Source organism: Brachionichthys hirsutus, chromosome 17 (assembly GCF_040956055.1).
Source record: "Brachionichthys hirsutus isolate HB-005 chromosome 17, CSIRO-AGI_Bhir_v1, whole genome shotgun sequence".
In the NCBI taxonomy this organism is placed as follows: domain Eukaryota; kingdom Metazoa; phylum Chordata; class Actinopteri; order Lophiiformes; family Brachionichthyidae; genus Brachionichthys; species Brachionichthys hirsutus.
Genome location: NC_090913.1, coordinates 2,421,369 through 2,431,093, shown reverse-complemented (window position 1 = coordinate 2,431,093; position 9,725 = coordinate 2,421,369). Strand labels below are relative to the sequence as shown.

At 44.8% G+C, this 9,725-nt stretch overlaps 1 protein-coding gene and 1 non-coding gene across 2 annotated transcripts; both read right to left on the bottom strand.

Moving 5' to 3' along the window:
* Positions 1-2,656: 2,656 nt before the first annotated feature.
* r3hcc1l (R3H domain and coiled-coil containing 1-like) lies at positions 2,657-7,361 on the bottom strand. Its single transcript, XM_068751299.1, has 7 exons — positions 7,294-7,361; positions 6,445-6,920; positions 6,088-6,293; positions 5,791-5,861; positions 5,073-5,168; positions 4,829-4,969; positions 2,657-4,195 (listed from the first exon to the last, which is right to left on the bottom strand). The coding sequence occupies exons 2-7, from the start codon at positions 6,898-6,900 to the stop codon at positions 4,143-4,145; spliced, it is 1,023 nt and encodes a 340-aa protein (XP_068607400.1). The 5' UTR covers positions 6,901-6,920; positions 7,294-7,361; the 3' UTR covers positions 2,657-4,142.
* Positions 7,362-9,009: 1,648 nt separating this feature from the next.
* Positions 9,010-9,082, bottom strand: trnav-aac (transfer RNA valine (anticodon AAC)). Its single transcript has one exon. It is a non-coding gene; the product is annotated as a tRNA-Val (tRNA).
* Positions 9,083-9,725: the final 643 nt, after the last annotated feature.

The window sequence follows — 9,725 nt, the reverse complement described above, 5'->3', positions numbered from 1 at the left end:
TTACACATACATGTACATTTTAAACGTAAACAAAGCTCTTTATAGCTTTAGCCGGAAACATAGCCGCTAGCTAGCTCAGAGTGGACACTTCCGTAGCATGAAGAAACACAACATCCTCACCCAGTAGTTGGATTTTATGCTGCATCCCCGTTACTCGGTCATGCAACGGAGGTTTAACCCTATCGGCACTGAACAGCATCTTTGTTCCGCTGTCGTTGTACACAATTTGAATAAACGAAGAGACCTTCAGGGCTAGCTTAACGTTAGTGAACTCCGCTAGCGAGCGCTCGGGGGTTGCCTAGCAACCGCTAAACACAAAATGATGTGTGTCCTCCACCAGTTGCCGTAGTTCCTACTGCGCATGCGTGATATCCTGGTTCTCCTCGCGCGAACATTCACAAAATGGCGTCAGAAGAGATTTCGGACCTATAACGTGAGTTATTTTTTTGAAGAAAAAAAAAAGAATAAGACAGTTTTAAACGTCTTAAACGTGCTTGCTAATTATGGCGGAGGGATTTCGGAGACCCGACCCCCTCGTTTTTAAGGGAGACATTGCCAAGAAATGGCGTATTTTCGAGAGGGAATATGACATCTTATATATCGTATATCCTCCTCAATTCCGCAGGAGCAGAAGCGATAGAACGTGAGCGTTCATTCGTCTACGCGGCAGAAATTGGGGCGCCAGGTGACATTCACCGTTGATGCGCTACAGCCAAGACCCACAAGAGGGCAGCATAGACCGAGGTATGGTCAAGCAACCACGAAGCCGACCATGAGCTGCAACAACTGCGGTGACAGCCATCCAGCGCAAAGGGAGAAATGTCACAGCTGCAGCGAGATGAACCATTAGAAGAGGGGCTGCAAATCAAGGCTCGCGAGTCAGAATCCAGACAGAACAAGCGTCACGAAGAGGAGCTACTCCATTTGTAAATGCTAAAGGTCAACAAATACCTTTAGCATTATACATTTAACTTATGAATGGGACTTTCTACTATAGACATTCCATTGAACCGTTGACTCTTTTTAGAAAGATCATTCAGAAAACACGGACACATTAACGCACCACGCCTGCACACGCATAAGAACAAACTCTCCCTGATCTGGAACGCTGGCCACTTTATGCGTCTTCTTCGGGATGGAGAACAGGTCCTTTGACATGAAATATGGCCTCTCCGCTGATCCGTCGTTACGCTCCAGATCCTCCACTGCAACACGGACAGAAGGAGTGAGATCAAACTCAGACTCAAGGGCAGGAACTTTTCCCATCGATGGCAATCTGGAAAACAACACCAAACGATTTATCGCTTTAAAGCCCGTCAAGACTCAAAGCCACTCGTGTCGTGGCGAGAACTCACCATGATGTAGGCGTTTCTGTTCAGGAACTTGATGCATTTCTCCAGACACCAGAAACAGCACTTCATGCAGCTCAGCAGGAATTTGGCACACTTGTTTTGAGCCCCTGAAGGGAGGAAGGAACCGTTCAGATGAGTCGTACAATAATCTGACTTGACCCACATCTGACGACAACAAGAGTGAAAACGCATAAACACATAATCAAAAATGAATTCAACTCGTTACCTTTTAACCTGTGATCCATGTACTCCAGAACGACCCTGATGACCTGGACCAAAGACAGGATCAGCGAGCCGAATGCCAGCGAGCCCGTGTGGTACCTGGACAGGAAGAAGGAAACACGAAGCGTTGCTCCCGTCACGCAGGTCTGACCTAAACACAAGCCTCACTACGCACAAAGCAGCAGGACTGAACACACAAATCTAAATCCGTCCTCTCACCGGAGCGCCCGTCCCAGCGAGGCGAAGATGGGGTACGCAGGGATGTCTTCAGGCTTCTTGAAGGCCCAGTAATACGTGGTGAAGGCCCCCGACAGAGTGACCTGGCCCAGGGCTGTCACAAAGTTGGCACACCAGAAGAAGAGGAACAGATTGTAGAACTGGATCAAAATGAGGTACTTGTGGTAGATGGTCTCACCGCTGTAGGAGGCAAACAGGCACTCTGCATCGGGACACCGAGCCGAAACGTTGGAGGTGTTGAACGTCTGGAGAAAGAGTGGCAGGAGACATTACGCCTGCCACTCAAAGATCCTCATGGCCACCTGGCGAGCTTCAACAGCCATGTTTGACTTCCTGTTCTTCTAAAACCAGCATTTACTGCTGCGCATCGGAGAAGACTCACTTGGACGCCTCCAGAACGTCTGTGGCGTTAATATCGGCTCCATCCCCAGACTTAAAAGTGGTCTCGTTGCCCACGACGACCACCCCGCCCTTCATGGTTCCCAAGGCGGGGAGGCAGCGACGCGTGACTGTGGAATGAGGAGATGATCCGTTTAGACAGCTGAGAGATTCAGACGGCTTTAAAATGAGGCTTGGACGGTCGTGACTCACAGGCTTTACTGGGAATCAGCATGGCCGGACAGAGGCCGTCCCTCAGGAGCTCTGGAGGACTCCGTTTGGCGAAGTCCACCCCTTCCTTGCAGAATCCTTGGTAGTAGTCGTGGTCATTGCTGTTTAACTTGGCTTTAATCAACGTCAGGTGTCTCTCAGGACAGCTTTCCAAAGCTAATAATGCATCTTCAAAAGATGCATTATTACTGAGCATTGTCAATATACTGAGTGTCTCTCTCGCTTTCTTTCTTTTTTTATTATTTTTATTTATTTATTATGTTTGCGGATATTTGTATGGTCTGGTAGACAGGCATAAACTGAACAGACATTTATATGCTGACAAACAAAGCCAAGCGTCATGTTACTCTCACACCAGAATAGTTCTGTACAAGCCGGTCGCTGTTGTGTTAAATCTGACCTCATTTACAGGACAGCAAAGGGAAAGGAGAAAATACCATGAACTGCATGCAAAAAATACATTTATTGAACAAAACTGCAGGAAACACACAAATAAAGCTTGCATTACATTATGTTCATCTACAATAATCATATGAATACACGAATGTTTCTTTAAACATGTATAACATTTACGCCCTTCTATTACTGGACCGGCAGCCATCTTTCATTCACGCTGCCTCTATTCGCAAAGCATTCTGGGATTTTCTACCCCTGTGTTTTGAGTCTGCATCGGAACACACCTTGTCTCGAGAGCTAGATGGCCGCGCCCCCCCTCCATCCCCTAAAGACAGGGCCCACGCCACCATACAGGGACCGTAGTCCCGAGTCGGGATCTGGGATCAGGCCTTTAGCTTTAGCCACTGCAGCTACACATAATGGAAACGGGTGATGCTGAATGCATATTCCGATCAATACGATGCTGATCGCTGATTGAATAAGTCAGTGCTTTGCATTTTGAAAGTGGTTGACACTACCAAACCCCCCAGCAGTCGTTTATGTGGTGAGACATTAGATTATTCCTCCCTTATAGTTCTACTCAAAGATGGCCCACGCTGCCGTTGCTCCACGGCGTTCCTGAACTGCTCGCTTGTTCAGTAGCGGTTTGTGTTAATCTAATGACTGTGTGCGAGGCACCGGGCTAGTGGGCTTGTCTGTGGTACCCCCCCCCCTCCCACACACACACACATATATATATATATAGGGATAACAATCAACTTGAATCATCTTTAAAAGCAGTAAAATAATCACATCTACACAGTGACAGATAATGTCTTTCCAATGACGAGCTACATTTACAAACGGTGAGACTCAGTGCTTCGACACAAACTGTGGCCGCGATGCTGAAGGTAATACGAGAACAGGTGTGTTAGCGCTGGTCGGCAAGGTGAGGGAACAGTAGCGGGGGGGGGCTCTCGTCTGATGTAACACAGCAGCCGATGATGATTTGTATTGTTAATTGTGGATGATTTATGTACGAAGGACTTTCAACGGAAACAAGACCGCAAGGGCTTTTTTGAAATGTTCCTCTTAGACAGGATGTTTGACTTTATTTGTACTGCAATACATGCTACTGTGTGACTGTACTTGTACTCTAACATTCTATCTAATAAATATATTCATCATCATCAGGCCTTCAGTAACAGTTTCAGCAACAAGTGAGGGCAAAATAAAAATGGTGGGATGCGTGGTTAGCAGGGAGGAAATACAGCAAAACAGCGGCGACTTTAGCCTCCGCCGAATCAAGGAAACTAAAAAGAAAGAGAGGGAGTAGTTTTCATCTGGTCACTTTCCCTCCCAGGCATCTTCCTTCTGCTTCGCCGCCAAGCGCTTTTGATCTGAAAGGTAAATGAGACAGCTGAACATATCGCTGGGAAACGGTCCAGCGGCAGTTGTACGTGGCGTCCATTCCAGGGACGCAGTCGTGACATTCATTGCGATCCTAAATAAAGGACTCAGCGCTGCACCAAAGAACAAAGAGCTTTTTCAAGTCGTCTGTACTCCTGCTCCTCACTGGCTGTGTAGCGGACGGCCATTCGTGGTTTTAGGCGCCTATATACTTTGTTGCATCTGTAAAAGGAAATGCTTGCTGCACTAATTATAGGACCTGTTATAAGCTACACAGAGCAGCTCCAGTGGAGACAGTGCCTCCTGCTGGCAGAAGCAGTCAGATGATTGCTGTGGTATTTTCATTCATTCACTTTCTCGGGTCACAGGAGTTGCTGGAGCCGATCCCAGCCTGCTTTGGGCGGGAGGCGGGTACACCCCGGATGCATCGCCAGCGCATCGCAGAGACGAACAACCACTCACGCACACACACGCACACACACACACACAAAACAGACAATTTCTGGCAGCCAAATGACCTAATTTGCATGTTTTTGTAGAGAACCGGAGGAAAGCCACACAAGGAGAACATACAAGCTCCTCACAGAGTTTCGGTTTCAGTCAATATATTTTGAATGTCTTACCTCTTGCCTCCTGGAGTTTCTTCCTCTCGGCCTCTCGCTGCTCCTTTGTAATATTAGTCTTTACACCAAGGGCACCGGTCACAAGTCTGCGAGCAAGTGCTGCGCTCGTCTGGGGTCTCTCTTTAGCAGGAAGGAGGTCGTCTGGGTGATAGAAAGCAAGGACCCGTTAGCGCAGGTCTTTACGTGCGCAAGATACAAAAGAACAAGAATGAAGAACAGCGAGGGCAGATTTTTGTCTTCGTACCTGAGCAGCTACGGGCTTTGGCCTTCGTGGCAGAGGACGATTTGGAAAGTGGTTGTAATTTCATCAGCGGATGTTTGGATCGTAAAGCTTCTCTGGCTGAAGAGGCAAAAACAGAAATTGCTCAAAAGGGTGTCGGACATTAATGCAGCGGGAATCTAAATTATTCAACCCCAAGTGGGTTTATTGAAAAAATAAAGTTAGCTGCTGTTTGACATAAGCAGAGTTTAAATAGAAGAAGAAGAGCAACCCTCATCAGAGCACACAACCAAAATTCCATGTGCCAAGCTTGGAAGATTTACGATATCAGCAGCGTCTCGATGTTGATTTGGACTAAATTTCAGAAGGCTCCATGAAAGGACTGCAAGATTTTCACCACCACTGACCCAAAAGTCAGTTCCAGTAGCTCAGAACCATTAAGATCAGACTCAGAGGTTTTGGGCTGCTCTTCTGTTGAGCCTTGAAACCACGCTGGGCCGTTTGGGGCCCCTGGATCAGCTCAGTGGCTCAGTGATTCTCTGGGGCTGCTTTCCCTGCTCCATCCCACTGAAAATCTCAGGAAAGATTTGAAGGTGGTTGCAGCTTTTGACTAAGAATATTCCAGAACTGGAAGCCTTTGTTCCTCAGGGATGTTTTTTAGTCAGACTTTTGTCCTCTATATTTAACAGCTTTCCTCCTATTGCGGTAGAAAAACATGTCTCTAAAGCAGCATTTTACCAACCAGCGATGGGGCTTGAGAAAAGGCCCAGAGCGTGAGAGCTGTCAATCCATTGGATGTCAAAGCCTCTCTGTCTGAAAACATTGTGAGACAACAAAAAGGTAGTAAATAACCTGTTGGAATAAAACAAAAGGAGCCTACACTCACTAATATATTCTACTATACGTCATATTGCTTGATTCTAATGTTTATCCTAAAATGCTGCAGGACATGAAACCTTACGTTTACTGATAAAGAGGACTATATTTAAGATTTCAAACTTTTAAAGCTAGCATTGGTGTATTATTACATTACACTTACTGGTAGCTCTGAAATAATTTGAGGAGATCTTCTGTCCTGAACTCTGCAGGGAAGTCGTAGATCTCTACGACGTGAGAAAGCTCATCCTCGGTGAGGTCGATGTCATCATCATCATCATCATCATCATCATCACCCCGGTCCATGTTGCAGGAATCGAACCTTGGCTCCTGGATCGATGCTTTCTTTTTTCCTTCCTTCACAGCCAGCTTGGATGGTGTTTGTCGGACAAGTAGAAGAAGGCAGAAATGAGAAAAAAAGGGAAGAGACCAGGCTGACAATTTTGCTGTTGTAAGAGAGCGCATGCTGGACTACATTGTGACTTTGTTGAGTGGTGAGACACCTAAGCCAGTTTCTCACCTCGGACAGCGGGTGTGGCTCCAGACAATCGCCATCATCATTGAACAAGGTGTCCCAGCTTTCCTCATTTCCCTCGTCTTCCTGGAGAGAAATTGCTTCCAGCTGCAAATGAGCATCGTCCTCCGCACTCGCTGAGACAGAGTCGTCATTCGGCTGCACATCCGGTTCCAGTAACTGCGCTTCCTTGTCACCATCTTGTATCTCACCCCCAACCGGCAGCCCTTTATCCGCTGCCCCACCCTTGTCCCTCTTGTTTCTGGTGTTCTTCCTGGCTTTGTCTGTGTAGCGAGGCCTGGGTCTTGGTTTAGATTCTCCTTGATTCTGAATTTTGTCTTTGGAGCTACGATTCTGTTGCTTGGGGTGATGCAAGTCTTGATTTTGCTTCTTTGATTGGGACGGGGGTGTTGGTGTTGGATGGGATGGTGAGCAGTTTGAGTTTGGTTGATCCGATTCCATTATTAATTGATTTTAAACATCTTGATCATGGAAGAAAAGCAGAAAAGGAGAACAGTGAGATAAATATTGACTGAAATAATTTTTAACAGAAGTGTCGAATAACTTTAGCAGTGAAAAGAACTATAATTTTATTTCAACACCCTTAACAAGTCCATTAATCCAACAAAATGATCTAAATACGTAATCGATAACGTTAATTTGCAATCAACTCTAGCTACCTTCCCAATTTAGCTAGTTTTAGCTGCGGTTACAATGCGTGTTTATCAAAGACAGACAACGAAAATTCTCAAAATATATATATCAGAATTTAATTGTGTTCATGATTTTTTTTTTATTAAACAAATATATGCACAATGAATTCCAAAACGAATCGAGCTATTTCTCTTAGCTTACCCGTGTTTGGTCTGTTTAGCTACAAATTGTCGTCGCACAATTGACGCAAGGCCAGCACAAAGCACTCTGGGTAACGGAGTTCTTGTGTGGTACGTTCTCATTTTGCGTCGCTTTGGTTATTAAACAGAATAATATTCACTTTTATAGGTCATGACTTACAGGCTCACTGACGTTTTTAATTTACTGACTTTTTAAATTTGTTTTTATAACGTTTTTGTATCGTGGCGCCTACAAATACAGAAGACTTCCGCGTTTTATGGACACACCCACAGAGGTACAGATTAGCGATTGGTCAGCCTTGCGATCGCTTCACTGCTTTTTGCTGATTGGTCAATCCTACACACGTTACACAAGCTGTTTCGCAAAATTAAAGATCCTACACCACGGAAACCACAGGAACAAGTTATGAGCACCAGTTTATAATAATGCATTGGTTTTACATAGTGCTTTTCTGGACACTCGAAGACACTTTACATTGTGCATTATTTATTCCTTCACTGGTTTGGATTCAGCATGTTTCCGCCCGAATTGTAGAGATTTACAGAAAATTAAAAAGATTAAACAAGTCAGGAATAACACAAGAGATTCAAATGCAAAAATTATATTCCTACAGGAGACACATACCCTTAAAGAAGACCAGATTAAAATAAGTAGAAGATGGCAGGGGGGCTGTTTATGCAGCATCATTTAACTCACAGGCAAGAGGAGTTGACCCTTGTTCATAGCTCGGTTCCTCTTCAAGTGCTTAACACAATTGAAGATCAATTTGGAAGGTATTTAATTATCCAAGGCTCACTGCTTGCAAATAGTCTGAATTTAGTGAATGTTTATGGTCCGAATGTGGACAATCCAAGTTTTTCTACTGCCCTCTTCCTGACTCTTTCTTCCCTCCCAGGGGTATTTATAATTGCAGGGGACTGGAACTGCACATTAGATCCAGTTAAGGACCGTTCTACAGGCGTGGACCAAACTCACAATAAATGTAGGACAACTATTAATCATTTTACAAATAAGCTGAACTTAATTGATGTCTGTAGGCACCTTAAGCCTGATGAGATTGCATATTCTTGTTATTCTGCAGCCTATAAATCTTTTTCTCACACTGACTATTTTCTAATCTCGGCTACTTTGATCTCTAAAATAGATAACTGTTATTACGATAGTATACTGATGTCCGATCACAACCCATGCAGCTTTATATATATATATATATATATATATATATATATATATATAGACAAGGCCTTTGTTAGAGATCCACCTCGATGGAGTTTGAATCAAAAATGGTTACTAGATAATAATTTTGTTAAACACATCGGCGATATAATAGATAACTATTCTAGAGAGAATACAACAGAAACAACTGCTGCGGTTAGACGGGACGCCTTCAAGGCTGTGCTGAGAGGACATCAACAGTATTTACAGGTGTGAAAGAGAAAGTGTCCTTTTTGGCGCCTGGATTCTCAGTGAGTTTGGATGTGGTCAGAACCATACAGACCTGAGTGCGGGGGAGTTTGCTGACCAACAGGATGGCGATAGTGGTGAAAAAGCTGGTAAAACAATTAGCTACCACCAACCTGTCGGTCTGTCGGACTCGAATTAATGCAGATATTGTTGGTGTTCTCGCCTGTGTTCCGTGTGTTCTCCTCCGGACCGATTTGTAGAACTGAAACTGCTTAAAAACATTGTGGACTAGCGGCAGTTCAGCATTCAGCATGTTTCCGCCCAGTTTCAAACCGAGGACCTTTCGCGCGTTAGGCGAACGCGATGACCACTACACTACGGAAACCACAGGAGCAAGTTAAAAACAGCTTGTGAGTACTAGTTTATAATAATGCATTGGTTTTATATAGTGCTTTTCTGGACACTCGAAGACACTTTACATTGTGCATTATTTATTCCTTCACTGGTTTGGAGTCAGCATGTTTCCGCCCGAATTGTAGAGGTCTACAGAAAATTAAAAAGATTAAACAAGTCATGAATAACACAAGAGATTCAAATGCAATTTTTTTTATAATTGCAGGGGACTGGAACTGCACATTAGATCCAGTTGCAAACTGTTTGAAGTGTTCTGATGCAAACTGTGGCCCATTATTGGATACCACAGTCTCTGGAGTTCCATGTCTAGCAAAGGCCTCTTTGACAACCTTGATCTTCTGCTGGCACGTGTTTGAGCTGTGCCACTCTTCCTCTCCTAGAGGAGAAAGCAGCAGGACTGAACACACAAATATAAATCCGTCCTCTCACCGGAGCGCCCGTCCCAGCGAGGCGAAGATGGGGCAGGCAGGGATGTCTTCATGCTTCTTGAAGGCCCAGTAATACGAGGCGAAGGGCCTTAACAGAGCGACCTGGCCCAGGGCCGTCACAAAGTTGGCACACCAGAAGAGGAACAGATTGTAGAACTGGAACAAAATGAGGTACTTGTGGTAGAT

Bases quoted from the DNA above. Each gene is read 5' to 3' on its own strand.
- r3hcc1l (XM_068751299.1), bottom strand. From the start codon at position 6,900: ATGGAATCGGATCAACCAAACTCAAACTGCTCACCATCCCATCCAACA. The intron at 5,862-6,087 runs GTAAGTGTAATG...CAATGTTTTCAG, and splicing joins AAATTATTTCAGAGCTACCA to ACAGAGAGGCTTTGACATCC. The intron at 4,196-4,828 runs GTAAGACATTCA...TTTACCTTTCAG, and splicing joins GAAACTCCAGGAGGCAAGAG to ATCAAAAGCGCTTGGCGGCG.